General features: G+C 47.2%; 1 protein-coding gene across 1 annotated transcript in view; it reads right to left on the bottom strand.

Moving 5' to 3' along the window:
* The window catches only part of LCMT2 (leucine carboxyl methyltransferase 2), a 115,577-nt gene that overhangs the window by 45,179 nt on the left and 46,357 nt on the right, over positions 1-24,041 (bottom strand). The window contains exons 6-7 of the mRNA XM_085623589.1: positions 17,262-17,451; positions 11,149-11,256 (exon numbers count right to left, since the gene is read on the bottom strand). Coding sequence (XP_085479715.1) covers positions 11,149-11,256; positions 17,262-17,451 — 298 coding nt within the window. The remainder of the gene's footprint in view (positions 1-11,148; positions 11,257-17,261; positions 17,452-24,041) is intronic.

The raw sequence follows: 24,041 nt of genomic DNA, 5'->3' as shown, positions 1-24,041 counted from the left end.
CTGGGCCTCACCGGATACTACCGGCGGTTCATCCGGGACTATGGGAGCATTGTTGGGCCTCTCACGGAGCTCACCTCAAAGAAACAGCCCAAGAAAGTGCACTGGACTCCCCGCTGCCAATCAGCTTTCGAGACTCTCAAGGCAGCAATGTGCACTGCCCCTGTGCTCCAGGCCCCTGACTACAGTAAAGAGTTTATCGTGCAGACAGACGCCTCCGAATATGGGATCGGGCCGTCCTGTCTCAGGTTGATGAGAAGGGACTCGACCGACCCGTGGCCTTCATCAGCCGACGGCTGCTGCCCCGGGAGCAACGATGGAGCACCACCGAGCGCGAGGCCTTCGCAGTAGTGTGGGCCCTTAAGAAGCTCCGGCCCTATCTCTTCGGTACCCACTTTCGGGTCCAGACCGACCACCGGCCCTTGCGGTGGTTAATGCAAATGAGAGGCGAGAATCCCAAGCTGCTGCGGTGGTCCATTGCCCTGCAAGGGATGGACTTCTCTGTTGAGCACCGGCCCGGCAATGACCACGCCAACGCTGACGGCCTATCCCGCTTCTTCCGCCTTGACGAGGAGAATCCCCAAGGAGATGGGTGACTCTCCCTGCCTTCGGCTGGGGGGGGGGGGGGGGGGACGCCTGTTGGACCCGGCCTCGTGGCGTGGTCCTGACTTCCCTGGGGTTGGGCCCGTTCCCCGCCCTGGCCTCCACGGGCTACCCGTTCGAGCCGCACGAGGTCACATACACCTCGGGGCTCCACCATTTTGTTGCCTGCCACGTGACCCTGCACACCAGCCCACATGACCCCGCTCAACCCGGCCTCGGCCCCAGCAAGGCCCAGACATTGAGGCACCAAGAACTGGCCAGGGGGTATCACGTGAACACTTCCTCGCCCCTGGCGGAGGGCGGTATCGATGGGACCCCCAACCGTCCCCACACACCGAGGTGCGATCGGCCTCCATCTCTCCTGGGCCGGGCGCCTCTCCTGCTGGGTGTCTGGCCGCTCCCAACCCGGCCTCTCCGCCCCCCGGGCGCAAGGGTCTGGACATCAAAGGGCTCCAGGCCTATATCTGGGGCGACCCCGCAACAGACCGGAGTTGTATCCCGGAGTCGAGAGCCCTGCTGATCGAATCGCGGCCGACCCTAAGGAGAAGAACTCTTGCTTGAAACCACCACGAGCCCTGCAGACTGCGTCGCGGCTCCTTCTTGCTGAAACCTTGAAGCCCCCCGGAACATCGGGGCCCTGCTGACGCTGTCGCGGCCCAACCTCGCTGAAACCTCCCTCGGAGCCCTGCTGACGACGTCGCGGCTCGAGCTGAGCAGAAACCATCTTGAGAGCCCCGCTGACCTGGTCGCGGCTCTCCACGAACTGAACGCCAGAGCCCTGCTGACGCCGTCGCGGCTCGACCCCTCCGAGATCCGGAGGCCCTCCAGCTTGGAGGATAAGAACTGGGCCCCAGGTACCCTCGTACCAAGCTCCTGCCAAAGACTGTCCCGCTACCCCTTCCCTTCTAAAGAGACACTGAGACTTTTGTGGATCCCTTGATCCCTTTCGTGTAAATATCGATCCCGTAACCTTTAAGTGCTGATAAAGAATTGCTCGTCTTGAGACAACCTCCTTGAGTCCTGTGTGGTGGTGTTACTGTGCTAGTACATGATAGGAGAAGGATCTCCCCGGAGGCTTCTCAGCAGCGCTCGGCTACTTCGTACAGTGTGGGGGCCCCTCTGGGTGGTCTCTCCGACTCCCTGAGGTCCGCCTTCCAACAGGTACAATAGCCAGTGATGAGCTTTTGGGTATGGTTTACAGGTTGAGAGTCAATAGTTCGGAGTCAAAGGTGAGCTCTGAGTTCTTTGACATTTATCTCCCCAAGATCTTACATCCCATAGGGAAGAGCCTCTCGAAAGACCAGTGCAGGCCCTTCGGCAGGAAGACTGGTCTCAGTAGGGTCCTCCTGGCGGTATCGAGAGGCGGTGCACCAGCAGGCACACTTGAGATGACATCGTCTGCATGCCCCTCCTTCCCTGGGTTGACCCATGCCAGCTTGAAGTCTGCTACTGGTGGGCCATGCAATCGCATGTACATTATATCGCTACACAACCGAATATCGGAGGGCTTTAGGGAAGCAACGTCCTGCTTAAATAAGGCCAAAACCAGCTGCCTATCGATTGCCTTTTACAAGTCAGAAAAGAGATGGTGTCAGATGTTAGCACACGGGCTTCACTTTGGAAAGATGCAATGGCCTCCTGTAGTTGTCGGTGCCATGGACTCCCTGGGCTCGCAGCTGTGTCTTTCAAACAGGCCTTGAGTGAGTTCCCTGGCACTTTCAGTATGCCTATGTAGTATTTAAGGTGTCAGACTTGCAGGTTAGCATTTGATCTGACAGGACAAATCCAGGTGGATGCTAGATCTATGCAGATGCCTGGGCAACTGGCATACCTTCTTGTAAGATGAGCACTGCGCATGCTCTAGACTGAGCGAGCAGGCACCAGGAAAAGGCTGCTGACCGTAGTGTAGTGCTGGGAGGAGGGACGCCTGAGAAATGGTGCAACAGAGGCCCTTTTAGGTTTCTTGTTAAGGCAGGCAAGACCGTGTGTAATTGCTGCAGCTTTCTTTTTTAGAGCGTCGAAGTGGGTCGAGGGTTTGGAGCTCTGGAGGGCTCCGTAAACCAAGCACCCCAGTTGTTGTATCTCAGTGACGGTTTAATACTCATGGCCCCCATGCATGAGCGAGATTTCTTATTCTACTGGTGGCCAAAGATTACGACTTTGGACTCTTCCTGATTATTCGTTACATGTATGTAGACTGCTCAGTGCTCGTCCCATGCCCTCTTTGGTGTGGTCCATCATTACGATATGGTCTGAATGCGTGGACTCGAATGGCCTGGTCCATGGGGGCCAGGCAACTGTTCGCCAGAGCTTTGCCCACGTCTGCTGGGCATAGGTTTAAAAGGAGTACTGCAAGGACACAGCCTTGCTCCAGACAGCCTTCGGTGGCAATTTTGGAGGTGATGGCGTGTGGCCCACTCCTCACACAGACCCATGTGCTGAATAAAGAGAAGTGATTGGATGCAGCCTTGCTTCAGACAGCCTTGGGTGGTAATTTTGGAAGTGATGGCGTGTGGCCCACTCCTCACACAGACCCATGTGCTGAATAAAGAGAAGTGATTGGATGCAGCCTTGCTTCAGACAGCCTTGGGTGGTAATTTTGGAGGTGATGGCGTGTGGCCCACTCCTCACACAGACCCATGTGCTGAATAAAGAGAAGTGATTGGATGCAGCCTTGCTTCAGACAGCCTTGGGTGGTAATTTTGGAAGTGATGGCGTGTGGCCCACTCCTCACACAGACCCATGTGCTGAATAAAGAGAAGTGATTGGATGCAGCCTTGCTTCAGACAGCCTTGGGTGGTAATTTTGGAAGTGATGGCGTGTGGCCCACTCCTCACACAGACCCATGTGCTGAATAAAGAGAAGTGATTGGATGCAGCCTTGCTTCAGACAGCCTTGGGTGGTAATTTTGGAAGTGATGGCGTGTGGCCCACTCCTCACACAGACCCATGTGCTGAATAAAGAGAAGTGATTGGGTGCAGCCTTGCTTCAGACAGCCTTGGGTGGTAATTTTGGAAGTGATGGCGTGTGGCCCACTCCTCACACAGACCCATGTGCTGAATAAAGAGAAGTGATTGGATGCAGCCTTGCTTCAGACAGCCTTGGGTGGTAATTTTGGAGGTGATGGCATGTGGCCCACTCCTCACACAGACCCATGTGCTGAATAAAGAGAAGTGATAGCCCCTAAGAGATTTGAAGGAATGCCCGCATAGTTAAGTTACTCCATAGCGTGGGACGGTCGACCTTATCAAAGGAGGCTCCGTAAGCGACAAAATAGCAACGGAGTGGCAGCTGTTTTCTTTGTTCTACATCACGGCTCAGGACAGCAAGTGTGGTGATGTTATCTATGATCGATGCTGCTGCTCGGAAGCCAGTCTGAAAGAATGGAAGAACATCAGTGACCAGAACCCAAGCCGCTAGATGTTTGAGTAAGAGTTGGGCATATGCTTTAGCCTCTAAATCCAACAAGAGTATCTGACGGGAAGTAGATGCTTTTTTGGGTCCACTTTCTTGAATAAAGCGCACACGATGGAGCCCCTCCATGCATCGGGGACTTAGACATAGAAAAAAGCTTGATTGAAAAGAGGAGTTAAAGCCTTTGCCCAGTGCAGCAGGTGGGCCATTTGGTCCTGGTGTCCTGTCATTTTTCATTACCTTGATTTTGCAAAACTGGGCTGGCGTGGTTAGGGGTCCTGTTGGTACCATGTGGACTGGTCTGCGCGCTCCCATTTATCCGTGTAGTCTGGTGCAGCTGGGTGACTAGAATATAGCGCTGTTACAGGACTCACCCAGACTCTTTCCGGAACTCCATTTTCCCTGGTTGAACTTGGGGCCTTACTTTGTTGATGTAATCCCAGAAACTGGCCAAGCTTCTTTCCGGGAGCATTTGATGCCTGTTCAACCAGTCCTTTTCTTCTGAGGCTTTCTCCACTTCCCACACTACTTTATGTTCTTTGCACAATCTGAGGATAGCTACTGCAGTTTTGGTGGGGGGTGAGCTTGTGGTTGTGAAAGGACCTTCTCAACATTCTCCGTGTAGTAATGATAGTGAACTGCTCCGTGGTCAGTCTGCCCCACATGTTTTGCTTGACTCCATGAGCAGTATTGGAGGTCACCATAGTTACTTTGCGAAGCCACTTAGTCACCATCGTGGAGTCTGTGACCCTCCATTTCATCCTCATAACTAACTCTGCTTCTTCAACGCTTGTAGAGGAGCCCACTGTTCGAGATTTGGCTGCCATGGGAACTTCTAATTTCACAGTTAATGTCAGGAGACTGTGGTCGCTTCCGCACATTACAGATCTCAAAATCATTAAGATGATTCACTAGTGATTCAGACAGGAAGATGTAGTTAATTGTTGAAATTCCTCTGAAAGTGAGGAGGGGCTGGTGATGGGGACCTTGGGCCTTAAAAGCTCGTTCGGCAGCTAATAATTTGAAGGCACCAAGAAGACCATTTATCTTTCCCTGTTCCTTAACCTTTCGGGCAGCGATGCGGACGTTTCCCAAGCCCCTGATGTTAAAATCCCCTGTGAGCAGGACTTCATGTGAGGCATGGCCCAGAAGAATGGCTTCAAGGCAGAGGCAGAGGTCACCAACTGCATGCATTTTTTTTTTTGATAACCAATTTTATTGATTTTGTGAGAGACCAGCAAAAAATAACAATACCAGCCATGTGCCCAATTATCATTACAAGGCAAAGACGAGAAAATGTTACACCAGCGTACATAATCAGACAGACGAGAAGACAGCGTCGTTGCCATCCCAGTCCTCGGTTGCACATTAAAAACATCATTCTACCACCCGACCTATTTGCCCCACATTCTACTAAACTTCTTCGGACATCCCCTGGCCTCATACAGGGGCCGTTCTTGTGCAGCACACCAATCCACCTCCCTGCGCCAACGCAATATGGTAGGAGCAGTCGAGTTCAGACAGTTGGCCGCAATGTCCCTTTTAACCACCATCATTACCGTGTTTAGAAAGAGTTTTTCAGCCCTGGAACCATCCATCCCCTCGGTGATACCCAGGAGCACATTCATTGGGTTAAGGAAAACCTCCTAGCCCAGGATCTCAGTGAGCTCCCCTGTTACTGACTCCCAATAGCGCGTGTTTGCAGAGCAAAGCCACACCATGTCATAAAAGTCAGCTTGTGGGTGGGTGCAGCGGGGACAAGATGCATCGGGCCGGAGCCCAGCACGATGAAGACGCAGTTGCGTGAGATATGCAGCGTGGAGATAGTATATTTGAACTAGACTAAGCCTTGCGGAGGCTGCGACTGTTTTGGGAGCCATTAATGCGTCCCTCCAGTCAGCGTCATCCAGAGACCCGAGACAACCCTCCCATCTGTCCCTGATTTGAGATAGTGTGTTGGGGGTGTTATTTATAAGAGCGCTATAGATCGGGAAGATCCCTCCCTTCCCCAGGTCACCGGTCATGACCTGGCCTTAACTGCGTGCATTTTTAATGCTTTATTCGCATTACGGTAGCAGTTTATCAAGGGCAAGGGAGTCTTTTTTGGGACAAATTGTCAACGCTGAGATTATTGCCGCTTGCAAAGCCAGAGAGTTTTGATTGAGGGGCGCAACTTCCATCTTGCCGGTTTGCTTAATGAAGATTGAGAGACCTCCCGATGCCAGCCGACTAGGTTGGTGCATTTTGCCGGCTTAAAAAGCTCATCATAGGAGACTTGTAGGACTGTTGGAGTTAGCACCCACGTTTTCTGTAGGCAGATGATATTGCTTTCATGCAAGAAAGCCACTGCAGATTTGCATGTCAAAATTGACCTCAGGTCTGCCACATTCCACAATGTGATTATAAATTTGGCCTCCCTCGTGGGCTTCTGACATTGGAGATGGGATGGTTATGGTGGCTAGGAATCATCCTCTCAGGTGTCTGATGAAATTTCCCAACTTCCCCACCAGTCGTTGTCACTACTTCTTGTAATGCATCTTACATTTCTTTGATTATTGTTAGAAATGGGGGTTTCTAGTTGGCAAAGGTTTGCACCTTTGTCCAAGTAGGGACCCTTCCTTCTAGTCAGGATAAGGGAGTTACACTCCTAAATTAACCCCTGCTCACTCCCTTAGTAGCTTGGCATGAGCAGTCCGGCTTATCTTAGAGGCAGTGTGTAAAGCATTTGCACATAACCAACAGTAGCACTGTGAAAGCACTACAAAAGGACACCACACCAGGTTAGAAAAATATCCAATATTCTTATATACTCAAAACAAGACCAAAAACTATAAAGAATCCACAATACAGTACTTGAGGAATAGTTACTTTGCAATATGTTTTCTAAACTGCATAAATACTTTAAAAACACAGTTCATACAAGTTGATAGCTCCGCCAGGGGCTACCGCGATGATGAAAACAACAGAGTCTAACAGTTGCAGCCGACCGCGTCGATACGGGCCAGCAAAAGCATGAACAGACTCGGTAATAGTAACTTTCTTGTTGCGGCTTACACGGAGGTGCGAGTCGGTCGAGGCAACCGTCAGGGTTGCGTTGCAAAATGGAAGCGGTGCAGGCCGTAGTGTCCTCTGAATGCGGTACAGGCAGCGGCTCGGTAACGATCGTCCAGACAGCGTCGGTGAGACCAAGGCTTACGGTGCAGGGCGAGAAGGTGCTCGATGCGGTGCTGGCAGGTTGTGGTGCAGGCGACAGAGCCGGTTTGCGGGAGCGGACGTCGGTCGGCCCAGACAGCTGTATGGGACGAGGTGGTGCATCGTGAAATCTTACGAGCGGTGCCCCCAACCACGATGCGGTCACGGGTGTCGAGTCAGCAGCAGCGACAGCGTTGATGAGACCAGGATGGCGAAGTGAAGCGAGGTGGTGGGGACAACGATGCCCACAGGTCACTGTGCAAGCAGCGGCTCTGTGGGGCAGTTGTCCACGGTGATACCAGGGTTGCAGTGTGAGATGCGGACGGTGCGGTCTATGGTGCCGCTAGGACACGAAGTCGGTGACGGAGTCGGCTGCAGTTCCCTTCTCTGTGGCAACTGAGACAGCAGTTCCAGAAGCAGTACCCAGAGGTTGGTGAAGTCTTTGCAGTACCTGAGAATTCAAAACAGGAGGCCAGCTTGATTTCAGGCCTATGGAGATACTCAGCACAAGTAAAGAAAGTTCAGTCCTGTCCTTTCACTGCCCAAGGCAGAAGCAGAAACTGCAGGCCAACACAGCAAAGCAACAACACAGCAAAGGGGCAGTACTCCTTCTGGCAGCTCTTCCAGCTTTTTTTTTTGGCAGGTTCCTCGATTCCAGTGAGTTCTAACGTTTAGGGGTTTGGGCCCCACTTTTTATAGCCCAAAATCCTTTGTCCCCTCAGGCAGAGAGTGTCTGTGCCCTGCCGTAACCAGTTCTGTCCTCCTTTGTACAGATTCCTGGCAGGAGGTGGAAACAGCATTGTCAGTGGCAGACCAGGCCAATTCAGGTGAAAGGAAATCTCCTTCCCCTAATTCAAATGCAGCCTAGGTCTATTCAGCCCTTCCCTGAACCATGTAGACTCTCTGGAGCCACGGCTCCTCTCCACCACCTGGCACCTAAAACCCAGACAGTCAATCCACAAACCTAGCAGAGGCCTACTGGATGGCTGAGCAAGAAAATACCTACTTTCTAAAAGTGGTATTTTCAAACACAGAATGTAAAAATCACCTTCACTAAAAGATGCATCTTTAGATTCTGAGTTCAGGCATACTAAACTTTATTTCTCTACCTTGTTTCAAGAGCCAGTTAGGTTTATACGATGTTATAAACAAATTCCCCATTCTGTCCATTGGAACAGTAGCCTTGCCATAGTAAAAAACAAAATTGGTACTAATTCACTATCAGGACATGCCACGCACACACACACCAAGGCATGTCCTACCTTTCACATACACTGTAGCCTGCCGACAGGGGTACCTTGGGCTTATCTTAGGGGTGACTGACATGTAAGAAAAGTGGGTACACTTGCTAAAACGACATGGCAGTCCCAGACTGCACACAGGCTCTGCAATGGCAGGCCAGAGGTACATTTACAGGCTGTTTGTGTGGGTGGCACAATCCAGTGCTGCAGCCCACTAGAAGCATTAGACCTACAGGCCGTGGCACACTCAGTGCACTTTACTAGGGACTGACAAGTAAATCAAATATGTCAATCATGGGAACACCAATCCATAACACAATTTACAACAGGAGCACTTGCACTTTACCACTGATCAGCAGTTAGAAAGTACACAGAGACACTAAGCCAGAGTAAAAACCATGAGGTCTGAAAACAAAAGGTCAGGGGAAACGCGCCAAAAGATAGCCATCTATAGCAATTATGGACACCTGATGCTTCAAATGAGTTTGCAGCTTTTGACGCACTTGCGAGCCAGTCACGGGTAGCATGCCACACCCCCCTCAGGACGCTCCTGTGCACCCTAGTAGACTCCTGTGGCACTAACATGGGGAATATTTTGGTGGCGTTACAGCAGCTCATGGCCTTATTCCTAAAAGGTCCTCGATTCTCACAGAACGGCTTCTCTGAGGCCAGCTCTTTGCCATGTGGTAATCGTGGCATCTGAGGCTCCTTTTTCTGGAATCGAACAAACTTTACAGAGGTTAGTTCGGCCGAGGTCAGATCCTTCAGTGTTGGAACAGCCTAACCAAATGACCTCCATTTAAAAACAGTACAAAAGACCAATGGAGGAAGTCTGGCTAAAATCCCCAATTACATTAAAAAGTCAAACAGTATGGCACTGGCTGGCAGTCTCTTGTGTTTGTGAATGCTTTGTTTGTATATATTTATCACAAATAGATAGGGAGGGGTGAACAGATAGATAAATAGAGAGGTTTGCAAAGACAAACAGAGATAGATAGATAGATAGAGATAGATAGATAGATAGATAGATACGTTGATATAGACCAACAGAGAGTAGCTAGATAGAGAGATAAAACAGGATATTGAAATAAATAGGACGGGTTCAATGAGCATTATAATAGTTACATCAATATAAGCATGACAAACAAGATCACTGAAGCAAAGCTGAAAGCCATAAGAGCAGGGCATACAGACTAATCTGGGTATATCCGTAGTCTTCAATTAAAACACATACCAGGAGGACAAACAGGAGCGTGGTTATAAACAGACAATGTGCAACTAGAAAGGGAATAACTTTTTAATGAACATTTTCACATGGACACAATCTGGCATGCTGTTAAATACCAGTAGTCAGATAAACAAAGGACACTCTTAATGGAATTTACAACAGCATTAGCCTAGATGGAAAATTATAAAGCTAGAATATCCCCTGTATAGGAAGAGCTGGTAGAAAGTGTTGGCTATTAAGTAAGTCTGTAAACACAAAGGCAACACTAGAGTAATAAGTAGAAACAAAAACAGGGGCACTGAACGGAGCTACCTTGTGTGCGGATTTGTTCCTTGCAAAAGAGCAAATGCAGTCACGCTAAGTGAAGTTAATCGGTGGCTGAAGTAGGGTGGCTCACAGCCCTTTGCTGCAGAGGGCGGAAGCAAACTATGAATGGCAACAAACTAATGGATGAAGAGAGCTGGCTGAAACCCTCTGAGTGTGTAGATTATACATATCATTTTAGTAAAATCAAACGGTCTAGGTGCCAGACATGAAGAGTGCTCCCTCACTATATGGATTTACCCCACAGCTACACAAATGAAAAAAACGTATGCAATGTAAAACAAAAACCTCTGTCATGAATTCTGATAGTAATTATCTAGTGGTTAAGCAGTGTCATCTGATCAATATATGAATGACAATTGCATTAGCCAAGGGCTAGCGGAGGAAGGGCATTTCTCCCTTCTATGGGGGACTGCATAAGTTCTGTGACACAGCTAAAGCAGACTCGATCAGGCCTAAAAAGAAGGGGCTGGGCAAAGGTATCCGTAAGAAAGATGGGAGACAATATTATTAACATAAAAATACTTTCATAAGGGCAAGGAAACATTTGGAGCCCAATACAAAGAGGAGTTTGTGAGCGCAAGTGGAAGTAAAGTGTTTACAAAACGGTTCTACATTTCACATCCTAACTCAAAGAATCAGAATGTTTTTAACTTTCAAAGCACAGTATGCTGAATGGGTGACCACTGTAGGTTTACGAATAGGGTATTTAACGAGGGTGGGCTATGCAAAACACAGTGAACACCCACAAATTACATTTTGGGTAGGAAGGCGCAGCTAGAGCTTTGTAGGTAGTTTCCCACCCTGGAATCTTGTGTAATATTAAACCTGTCAAAGGAGTGAGAGCAGCATGCATTTCCCAGGTAGTGTCTGCGATGAGATCAACCCCTGGGAAATGCATAGGGCTGAACAGGGGTGTGGCTGTACATAAACATTTGTTAACCAAGGCAAGAAATCAGGGTGCTTATTCATAGAAAACGAAGAACAGAAAGGGTAAAGTAGTTTGAAGAATGGGGGAAGCAGAACGCACATTGGTCACATCTTTCAGGTCGGTCCCATTCCTCGGTCCATCACCAGCCGTACAGGAAGCACGCTAATGATACCTAGTGCCTCAAGGTTCCTTCAGTCTTGGGCATAACAGGACGTTACCTCAAACTCATCAAATGGCTCCAATTCCTCGATCCGCTTTCGCTCGCATTCACTGATGAAGCAGTGGTAGAACTCATTCATATCGAGGACAGCACATTCCTCCCAACCCTGTGGAGAAATGGGACAGAGAAAGCACCATATCAGGAAAGAATGTCCTGCTCACCATAGTCCACCCCCCTATATTTCTACAATCTACCAGCACTGTACCATGTTTCGCGTGGACCGTCTGATGCTTGAGGTGTCTGCAGTCATATCATTGATCAGCTACATGTGCCTAGGGCGCAGCAGGGTTAAAGAATGATCTGCTATCAGATCTTCCAGGTTTCTGTGAACCGGAGGATTCCTGCTGCAACTTGACAGTGGCAGTGAGTGCGGAGGCGGGTGCCCCAATTGCAGGTTTGCTACCCTACCTGCAGGTTGGCCTCCTACCCCCAGAGTGCCGGAGAACTGGACGCCCGAGCTGGGAGTACGGGCGGTCCTTCATAGCACGAGCAGAGTATTCCTGCTGCGACTCGGCGGTGCCGGTGAGTGCAGAGGCGGGGCGGGCGCCCCAATTGCAGGCCTGTAGGTGGCGGCAGCAGAGAATCGACAGAGACCAGGGCGGACTGCTAGATGGGAACGGGGACACCGCCCGGGTCTCCCGATTTTGGTGAGCTCCTTACTACTTGACTCCTGGTTAGCGGGCGGGCCTCTGCGAGACTGGCAGAAGCGGTCTCCCCTGCAGAGACATCATGCAAGGTGGAGGCAGAATGCTGGAGATTGAGTGAATCAGCGATGTGGCTCAACCCAAGGACTGCCGTGGGATATTCAGTTCAACACGCCCAAAGGTGAGAGTGGACTGCTTTTAGGAGCCGCGTGAGCTGGACCCGTACACGATTTGGGGACACATCCTAGCACCCCTTTGAGACAGAAGGGCAAGAGAGCAAATATTGGCGTAATGAGGCTTGGGGAACTTCTCACACCCAAGATTGCTTGGGCGAACTGGCAGCACCTTGTGGACAGTACTGTGGTGATACTCTGGAACCTGCAATGATTAGGCCCACAGCACTACTCGCCCACACAGGATATGTTTGTCATTTACCCTTAACATATGGAATTTCTTGTCCTGTACTAGCTAGTTTATTCTATAGAACTGGAAAATTGCAGTATTATTATTCAAATGTAGATGTAATATTTTCAGAAGTTCCCATGCGAAAGAGCATGAACCCTGTCCTTAGTACTAGAGACTCACAATTCATGGGTGCATATTTCCTAACAATGAAGACAATAGATATAGCTGATGCACATAAACGCAACTTAACCTGTAAATTACATGATAAAGAAAAGATATTTTTGAATTCAGTAGAAAACAGTAGACAGGATTTCCAAAGAAGAGCCTCTGAACGGAAACCTCAGATACCTAAATCGGCTGAAAGGGAAGACCTTTTAGTAACTGGCAAGACTCATGCTGCTATGTCTCTGGACTTTGAAAAGAAAGGGAAAATCTGTCTCCAGAGACTTAAAACACAATATAACAATGTATTTATTGGTTCCAGTGAATGTGAACATAACTTCCTAGTAATTGGAGGTTGGGGACTAAAAGGAGGAACTGATCCAGTATTTCCTGGAATTTATTATATTTGTGGAAACAAAGCCTATTTTAGATTACCTGATCACTGGTATGGGAGTTGCTATTTCCGAATAGTATTCCCTAAAGTGTATCATGTTAAGAGAATCACTGGAAGCAATAACGACAGTAGTGGACTAACAAGATATAAAAGAGCTCGTTTTTCTGAAATAGTAGGTGATCTATTTGGTGCATTGATACCTTCAGTGGGGGTTCTGCTGAATTCTCGGAAAATGTGTCAACTGTCAACAGTAGTTGATCGGTTATCTACTGACACTGCTGGAGGATTTCTACTGATCAATACAGAGTTAGTTGCTGTGAGATCTATGGTTTTGCAAAATCGACTTGCCCGTGATATTTTATTAGCAAAAGAGGGTGGAGTCTGTAAAATGCTGAAAGCGCAACATTGTTGCACATATATACCTGACAAAAGTGTAGAGATTGGAAGATATATTAAAAATATTACACATCTGGAAGAAGAACTGATACCACTGGAGGTTGACAGTGTATGGAAGAAAATAACATAGTTTTTCCACCATAAGTAGTTGGTTTTCTAAGATAGGTAAAGGTATTTTAGGTCAAATATTATTGCCAATCATGGGCATAACTTTGCTAGTTCTGATGATGATGTGTTGTCGCAAATGCAGTGGAAAAGAATAAGGTACAAAGTGAATGAGAAAGGTAGAAAAAGAAAATTAGAAGAAATACGACTTGAAGAACTGAAGGGAAATATCTACAAAAGAATGAAAGGATCACAATTTAAGAAAGATAAAAGGGAAGAATAAAAGATTTGAAGACATTGAAATTGTAGAATGCTAAAGTTGGCATCTGATTTAATAAAATGTCATCAGAGAGGGGATTGATGGAGCAAGGTTTCACAAAAAAAGAAATTGCTCAAATGCAATCCCCTCGAAAAACCTGTAATACTATAATCAGTGCACCACATTCAACATTATTGTATCGTATCTAGGGGACGCTTTTCTATGTGCCTTGCTAATGAATAACCCGAGTGTTCTAAAATGGCTGCCGAAAACGCGGGAACTCTTCTGCGCAAGCGTCTACTACCTCTACGTAGTATGACGTTGTCTGTCGCTTGGGGGGGGGGGTAGGGGGGGGGGAAACTTTGCAGCTGCGCAATAGCTTCTAAAATGGCCGCTCTAAAGTAATGCACTAATGCACATGCCGAGCTGAAACTAACCCATGCAAGTTCTACTAAGCTATTAATGCAAAAGATTTATTAAGTAAATGGGGTCAGAATATAAGTAAGTGGTATACAGTGAATTCATTTAATTTTGTATTCTAATGTGTTTCTTTCTGACTTTATTAATAGTTCGCATTTGGGCCTTGGAGGGTGACTGATGTCCTCATCCTTTGTGGCAACCACGCATGCGTCTTACCTCTCTGCTCTCAAGTCCATGAAGTCATGGGACGACTGCCAAACCCTAAGCCTAGCAAGGACATGAGAAACCAACTTTTGACCCTACGAACGGAAAGAGAAGCAACATTGTTAAAGAGACTTATCGATCCACATATGAAATGCTTGTGGGAATAAAGCTTGTGGGTATTAAAATTAATGGGCGGAAATTAGACAATAGACTAAAGAAAAGTATTACACTTGGTATGGTGTGATGTCCTGACCCCACTGCTTGGCCCAATCAAATTGCGGGTGAACATGGAATTGAAACATTTGGGGGTGGATCATACACTTGAATTTGGGATAACGGAGGTAAGTTATAGATAGTTAGACACACTTGGTGCTGAGATGCTGATGCTATGCTGAGATGCTGCCTGATTTTGCTGCAATCTGACTGAAGAATCCAACACTAGGGAAAATTCGCGGATCAACCGAGGAGACATCTAGGAAGGGGTCCGGACGAGCCCGAGCCTGAGAGAGTAGCACCAGAGATGGGTGTAACACTGGCCTTACACTGGGAGAGGTCACCTTTCCCTGTCCGAACCTGTTCTGAATCCTTGACTCTCTGATGTCGGGGTCCTCACACCATTCTAAGTAAATATATCTGTAGGGTAAATGCTCCGTGCTTGCTCTCTGTCCTTTCTCTCCGTCCTTTCTCTCCTCAGGTGCTGTCATTGCAAGAATGTATTAATGCAAACAGATTATAAACTAATTGTACTATTTTCCTGTTGGAGATTTCTGGTATATTCATGTGTATTTGATTTGACTCACAAAATGATTAATTCAGATAAACTTTTAAAACTCCCTCCAAGTCTGTGGTTCTGTAAAATAAAGTTAAATGCATTATTGTCTTTCCTCCCTATTCTAATCTACTACTAGATCTTATCGAACGTTCATTTACTCAAGAGACAGGAATGGTAAGAATACTGGTGTAAAGGTTTCCTAGGGTAAAATAAAATTGGTGACCAGTGGACATTTGCCAGCTCGTTGCGCGTATGAATGTATATGGGCCCAAATGAGTGTTGTGTGTATGAATGTGTAGAGCTGGTAAACTCCGCTGCATCAGCTGAAGTGAGGGGGAATGTCGGAAGCTTCTGGATCTCTTTGTGGGAGGCGCCATGAAGACGTTTGATGAGTGTAGGGACGAATTTCACCTTCCGGCTACCAAGTATCTTGAATGTCACCAGCTGCCACATTGGGCACTGCATACCGAGGTTTACCCAGCGGTTGTTTGCCCATACACTCCTTTTGAGAAGCTTGTCCGCGCCTACGATGGCCCTCGAGGGCTAATATCTAATACCTATTGGGTGCTGCAACACTCACTCCTCAGTCGTACACATAAGTACCAATCCACATGGCACAACACTACCTCAAGGGAAGTCACTCCTGAACAGTGGGAAGCAGTATGGCGAGATATCCCTAAAATCTAGTGCAGCCTCTCTTCACGGGAGACTGCATGCAAACTGATGTTCCAGTGGTACCATAAGCCAGCCAGTTTGTCTCAAATATACTCAGACGCCTCTCCTCTATGCTGGCGCTGTGGAGAGGGAACCTTCTGCCATGTGTGGTGGTCACGTAGCGTGATTGCCACATATTGGAAGGAGATTCTGGGGCATTTCAAGGGCATCATAGGCTTACCTGTCCCAGGCCTATACCGCCAATCTAGGTGCCATGACACACGCAGATTGGGCCCTTATCAGCCATTTATACCATTTATTGCTGGCAGCGCGACAGCTCATTGCAGTCATGCGGAAGCAACCTGCACCGCCCTCTGTTGCACAATGGTTTGGCTGAGTATGGCACCATTTGGCATTGGAACAATTATCCCACAATTTGACTAATTCAGCCCAAAAATGTCAGCGCATATGGAGGCCATTAACACAATACCTCATGTGTATAGAACTCACATGCTTCAACCCGCCAAAACTCAAGGCTCTTCAATTTTTCGACTGGAGGCACTACACAAGCTTTCCCTCACCAGCATAAGGAGCACTTGGTACTGAGGGAGACCCGCCTTTCTCACTTCCCACTAGATGTTACAGCTCCCTGTGCGCACTTACGCCCTGGCAATGGACGAGACCTGTTTAGAGTTTGTTTGTTAGGTGTTCACTAATTCATTGATATCTGAAGCACAACAGGGTGTATGACGATAGCTTTAGAAGTGTTAATCGTGGCCTCACACATAGGTGGACTACAGCATGTTGATCTGCACTGGTGCTGCAGGGCTTAATCTTACTCTCTATAAACGTGCAATCCCAGCCGTCAGCATTGCTATGTACAGGTTCTCTCTTGCGGTAGCCAAGGTGTGACAGTACTACTCTGAGCTTATACTGCAACCGATGAGAGGTCACTGGAGGCTTACCACTAATGTATTAGCAGCATTTCCGCACTCATGTGATGTGGACTGTGGTACCTTGCATCGATACTGTAAACGCAATTCTACCTTTTATGGATATACAACTCCCTTTCTAAGCACTGTTATGTACTTTTTGTGCTTGGAGCTTATCAAAAGAAAGACTTTAAGTTTAAAAAAATGTATCCATGCTGGACAACTGCCCTGCTGTGGTCCCTCCGTAAGCAGGGGAGTCAGACCCGCTAATGGTGTGGCCACAGAAACTTGCTACTGCAAGAGGGGCAAAACTTAACGGGTGTATTCTTTGTACCCACCCTCAAATGAGTTGTTCTGTATGCTAGACATCAATCCTGCTCTTCTCTCTTAGTTGTCCAGCATTGATACATTTACATTTTCGATAGCAACAGTGATGGGCCACTCTAAGCACGTCCGAGTTCAATGGAGGAAAAACAATCTGAGGTGGAGTGTCTGTAGTTAAGCATTGTGGATTTTAAGGGACGCACCAAGGGTCACTTTGAAACTGAAGCGCCTTCTTAAACAAAAACAACTTGTAATCATCGGAGCCCGACATTAAGTGGCAAGACTGTGCACAGCATGTGATCTACAGCTACACACGCTGCAGAGAACTTGATCAGCAGCACAGAAAGCGCTTTGGCAGTGCCTGTCCACTCACAATTAGTCTGATATGCTGAACTCTTTCTACGAATCAGACCACAAACATGCTTTCCTTTTATACTTACTCTATCCAAAAAACGCTTTCTCTGCGCTTCTCGGTCTGGGAATTGGGTGAGGGCGTGCAGCCTCGAGTTCAGCTGGCAGAAGTGTTTTTGCATCACTTGTCCAAAAGGATCTTCAGGATGGATCTGTTCATACAGCACAAAGCATGCTGACTGGAAGTGATTAGCTGCCCAGCTGATCACAGTCGAAGATCTGAAGGAGATACAGTGGAAGAACAAACTAAATATTGAATTAACTTGGAGAAATAAAGCAGAGGGCTTAATGACTAGGGAATAATATGCAACAGCAGGTACAAACATTGCCACCATCATGAATGGTATACAAAAAAGTGATAGAACGCTTGAATTAATCTGCGCCACTAGTAATTACTATGGGTCGCATACCAGTGCATCATTATTTTGCACACCATGCCGCTGAGACATATGCTAATCAGTCTGGACCCTGCTCCAACGGGAATGGTCCTGCCAGAACTGCTCGACCAGAACACAAGCAACCCAGGACTGGTTTCACCCAAGTTAGGGCTCATAAACCAGGTATGGCTCAGTCCTACTTACAGCGACACACTAAAGTATGCAAAAATAGTGATGGATGGAATTCTTGAATTAATCTCAGCCCCTGGCAATAACTTGGTGCCGCATCCCAATCCATTTTTAGGTCTCGCGCATGCGCTGCTCGGAAAGCATTTAGTATACAGGTTTTCAAAGTGCTACCCAGCCCTAAAGCTTGAGTGCACGATGGCGTGCAGGTGCACAGCTGCTGCTCGCGCTCCCTCCTCCATTTTCCCCCAGCTTTAATCAGGCTCCTCTGCTGCTGGCATTCCCCCCTCCCTTCGAGCCCAGCACTTCTTGTCACCTGGGCTTGCACTCACCCCTCCTTTCTCCCCTTTTGGCCTCTTTGATGTTCTCAGTGACCCGCGCGGCCAATGCTTGTTTGCATGTGGATTTACTCTCGAACCCCTGACCTCTCCACAAAAGCTTCCTTAATGACATCTTACAATTTGTTGCAATTAAGAAAAAAAAACAACGGTCATCTAGATTCAAAGCCGCAAGCATAATGGTTTTTAATTCCAATCGTGAGAAAAATGGTGCATCTATTTTGTCCATTCAAGGAAACGGGGACTACTCTGACAATTCCATTGGTTCCCAAAATATACCAGATTGCTTCCCAATGGTCTCTGGCCTTTAACTTTTGCCTTATAACATGCACATATTTGAACTCATCTTTTATTTAACTGGGAAAGAAATGACAGTTCCTTACTGTCGGAAGTATATCTTATTTACCAGCCTCGGAAATGTTCCTCTTGCATTTATTACAAGGGATATGTGTAGCTGCAGAGTTACAATTACTCGCTAGTGGTTTGAATGCAGACATCTCTGCTTAACTCTGATCAAATCGAATGTAACCACACACAACCACACACAGAACACAAACACACAACAAACACACACACCCACAACCACACCCCCACACACACACACACCCCAACACACACAACCACAACACACACAACCACAACCACACCACACACACCCCACACAACTACACACAACTACACACACACACAACCACAACACACACAACCCCCCACACACACAATAACACAAACGCACATCCACACAACCACACCCACACAACCACACACAACACACATCCACACAAATGCACAAACACACCCACAATACCACACACAACACCACACAAACACACAATAACACAAACGCACATCCACACATAACCACAACACCACACACAACCACAACACACACCACACACAACCACAACTACACACACACCACACACAACCACACTCCCTCCCACAACCACAACACACACCCACACCCAACCACACACACACAACCACAAGCACACACAACCACAAGCACACACAACCACAAGCACACACAACCCCACACCCCCCCACCCACACACACACCACTAAAACACACATAACCCCACACAACCACAAGCACACACAAACCCACACACAACCCCCCACACACAATAACGCAAACACATCCACACAACCACAACACACCCACAACACACACCCACACCCAACCACACACACACAAGCACACACAACTCCACACCCACCCCCCACCACACACCCACACCACCACACAACACACACAACCCCACACAAAACCCCTCACACACACCCACACAACCACAACTACAGACACAACCACCCACAAACACACCCACACCCAATAAGACAAATGCACAACCACACACACAACCACAACAACCACAACACACACAATAACACACATCCACACACAACTACACCCACAATCACACACACAACCACACACACAATAACACAAACACACATCCAAACAACCACAACTACAGACACAACCACAACACACACACAACCACAACACACACACAACCACAACACACACACAACCACAACACACAACTACACACACATCCACACACACAACCACACACATCCACACACACATCCACACACATCCACACACACATCCACACACACACCCACAACTACACACACAACCACACCCACCCACACAACCACACCCACAACTCCACATGCGCGCACACACACCCAACCACAACACCACACCCAACCACAACACCACACCCAACCACACTCCCTCCCACACACACTCCCACACACAACCATACACACACAACCACACACACAACACAACCACACACACAACACAACCACACACACAACACAACCACACACACAACACACACCACAACACACACCACAACACACACCACAACACACACCACAACACACACCACAACACACACCACAACACACAGTTTTTTGGGCTGTCAGCATAAATACGCTGTCACCAAACACTATGAACACCTCGGGAAAGTTTGGGAAGTCACCCCCAACTTTGAAATCACTTGCTGTTGCAGAGTGTGTGCTGTACACATGGCAATACCTTGACACAGTGGACTGTTGCAAGGAATGCTTTGAGTCTCGGAGGCGGACAGACCTCAGTCTGTGCATTAATTCACCCCGTCTTGGCGCTGCATGAAAACAGGGTGCCCACTGTCCAGCATGAAGTGAGACATTGTGATCGGGGCTGGAGATGCTATTTAGCATTCTGCTTAGAACATTGTGTTTTATTTATGGCATTAAACATAAAGGAGCACTGGCAAAGCTGATAAAATGGATTTCATTTTGAGTAGTGACTAAAACTTTAAAAAGTCTGCAGTACTGAAATGCAATGCAATAGGTCTCGCATTTGCAAAAGTTTAAGCTATTGGCATTGTTCATGACAATGACTATCTATTTTATAAAACAAACAAATAAATGCTGTTATCATTTACAATGCCAATAGCTAGTGTTGCATTATTATTAGCAATGCCAACTGCTAACACTTTTATAATGCGAGACCATTTGCATTGCAAATGCTTGTTTGTTTTGCGCACCATAAACAAAACGCAGGGAAAAAACACTTGTTCTAGTCTTGAAAATGGAAAACAGTAATAGCGCGAAAAATCAGATACTTAACAGCCAGCATGCCACCCGACCTTTACAAAGATGCTCCAGCACATGCTTAGCAAATGTTTCAAAAGAAAGGCAGAAGCTGTAGTCTCCATCTTAAAAGAGGAATGCAAGAGCTGATAAGCAGCAGTGCACTGTGAACAGTTTATGTGAATAGACTCCAGCAGGGCAAACTTTCAGGGACAGGCTTTCTACTCAGACGGCTCAGATACACTTTGGGGATAATGCTACTGAAAGGAAAATGGAGAAGTCAGAGTACTAGCCAAAGTAATGTGGCTCTCACCATCTTTCATCCCTATTACCCAGCATACATTTCTACAAGGAGTGATATCACTCGACACAGGAATGACATCACTGGTTTCCCACCAAACCATTTTAAAAGAAACCTCCACACAAGAGAACATCATTCACCAACATATCCTAACAGAAGGGGACATCACTGGATTTACCAGAATCAATTTCTGCAGCAGAGGGCATAAAACTTTTTTGCTAAGAGCGCCCCCCAAAGGAAAATGTTTCCTGCAGTATGGGAAGGGCACTTCGGGGGTCTATATTCCATAGCAAATTCTAATTCATCCTCCTTAAGTGATTCTTCTCCCAACACAACTTTTTGTGCTGAATTCACTCCACGAATTACGATTCAGGAGGTCGAAAATGCCATTTTCATGCTCATTCCCAACAAAGCGCCGGGTCTGGATAAAATTCCAGGTGACCTTTTTAGGTCTGAACCCGCGATATGGGCGCCTTACCTATGTGTTCTCTTTAACTCCATTTTATTTGGGGCAGAACCACCGTTAACATGGCGAGGGGCTGAGATAGTGCCTATCCACAAAAAAGGTTGCCCTTTACAGCCTTCGAATTATCGCCCGATAAGTCTAATTGACACGACCCAAAAATTATTCGGGCGTATAATTCTCAATAGACTACAGGCTTGGGAAGAAGAAAATAACATCCTAAGCACCTTGCAGGCTGGTTTTAGGAAGGGCACCTCAACTCTGGACCAGATCTTTCGTCTCCAGGTCTTATTCTGGAAGTCTGTGAGTGTAGAGGGTGGTAGCCTCTACCTCATCTTTGTTGACTTAAGATCAGCATTCGATCTGGTACCGAGAGAAAAGCTTTGGGCTGTGCTTCAGATGCTTAATGTTCCCTCATACCTTTTAGAGGTCTTGAAAAATCTACATACGGCCAACTTTGCCCAGGTTAGATGCGGAAAGTATGGCGAACTTTCCGAACGTTTTCCTGTTAGCCGAGGAGTACGACAAGGATGTGTGTTAGCGCCCACACTGTTCTGCCTTTACATCAACGGGCTCATAAAACATCTTCTAGCTCTAAAAGACACTGATGTTCCCAGGCTTGCCTCGGGCAAGGTACCAGCACTAATGTTTGCTGACGACACTTTGTTGTTGTCACGCACCCCCATGGGAATTCAGCGTATTTTAGATGGCTTTGTAGACTTCTGCAGTGACCGGGGCCTCGAGATCAACCTTGCCAAAACCAAATTTATGATCCTCAACCCTCCTAAACGTACTCGCCCCAACCCAGTCCTGAACGCCATCCCCCTGGAACGGGTGAAAACGTTTACCTATCTAGGGATTACACTGCAAGAAGACCTGGGCTGGGGAGGTCAGGTTATTAACTCTACCCTCAAGCTGACCCAAACTACAGGAGGTATGGCCAGATTATTCAAAGGTTCGGTCTTCAAACCAGCTTTACCAGTAGTAGAAATTTTTAAAACACAGGCCAGACCGGCTTCAACTTATGGAGCGGAACTATGGGGTCATTCCAAAATAGGCAGTCTATCGAGGGTTGAAAACTCCTTTATAAGGAAATTGTTAAGCTTACCCTCTAGCACACCGTTAGTCCCCATTAGATTTGATTTGGGACTGCTTCCAATCGAAGAAGTGGTGGCGGCCCGGCCTGTGCAATACTGGAAGAGACTTTGGTCCAATCCGGACCTGGAAACTTATAGAGACGACTTTCTGGAGCTTTGGCCTGTAATAAAACATATGAATATCCCTTGGCTAATTTATGTTAGGGATACTTGCCGCAAGATTGGTCGTCAGGAACTCTGGGATACTCCAGGAATCTCTTGCCCAGTTGTTTCTAAAACCACTCTTGCTGAGGAACTTAGGCATTTTAATCTACTCCGCTTGCATATGAACTCAAATGTAGGTAGGCTGACTGAGCAGTTCCTTTTGGTTAAACCAAATTATGAAAGGGAGTCATTTTTGGATGTGATTTTTCCCCCTGTTGCCAGGAAGTTATATGTCCAGTTTAGAATAGGGACCCTACCACTCAGGTCCTTTATGTCTAGATGGGACACTAACAAAAGTACTTTATGCCCAGCATGTGGTTATAAACAGGAGGATGAAAACCATGTGTTTTTCTTTTGCCCAACGTACCGTACACACAGAAATCGCTGGGTAAAACTAATTTGTAAGAATCTTGGTTTTCGAGATTGTGCTAACGCCCTGCGAGTTTTAAAATACGACACCCATCCCCCAATTGTCTTTGCTGTCTCACGTTTCTTAAATGCTGTATGGTTGCAGCGTAGGAAATTTGCCACCAATTGTTAATCACTTGGATATTTCAATTTAATTGGTTTCTGTATTTTGCTTTGGTGGCTGAAATGTGTTCTGCTTTGGACAAAAAATTGTTGTTATGTACTGTTGCTTTTATGGCCCTTTGTGGCCGAAATAAAGTTTTTGAAGAAGAAAATGTTTCGAAGTCGGGCTCCCCTTCAAAATGCTACGGCAAGACTGAGCAAAGGGGCGGGGCTTATGGAATAATTTCAGGGGTGCATTTTCTGTAGCTTATAATCTACACTAATTGTGAAATTTATAAAAGAGCAAATACAAAAACTGAAATTTTCCAAAAACACAACTATCTAAAATTGTGGTGCTGTGAGCCCCTCACACACACCTTGGACCAATGCAACTGCACTAATTACACAAATGCCAGCTCTAGCCCTGAGTAACAGGCTGTCTGCTCTTCCTCTTTCACCCCTTCTCCACAATGAGTTGCCATCATTTCAATATTAAAACACACTATCTGGCCATGCCTGCTGGATTGTGTTGGAACAGCAGGAAGCCACTGCAAGATATTATCAAAGCTGAGGATGGGAGCAGCTTGAGTTTCCGGGGCGAAGTTAGACACACTCCGGTATGAGGAATCCCCTTATCGCCCCTGAAGAATTTAGGTTGAGCCTATCAGACTAGTAGCGAAAGGCATATTGTGGGCATATCAAGAACACAGAGGGGCTTGCAGCCCACCCATTGTC

Source organism: Triturus cristatus, chromosome 8 (genome assembly GCF_964204655.1).
Source record: "Triturus cristatus chromosome 8, aTriCri1.1, whole genome shotgun sequence".
NCBI classification, from domain to species: Eukaryota; Metazoa; Chordata; class Amphibia; order Caudata; family Salamandridae; genus Triturus; species Triturus cristatus.
The sequence above is the reverse complement of the archived record's forward strand: the minus strand, read 5'-3'. Positions and strand labels throughout refer to the sequence as shown.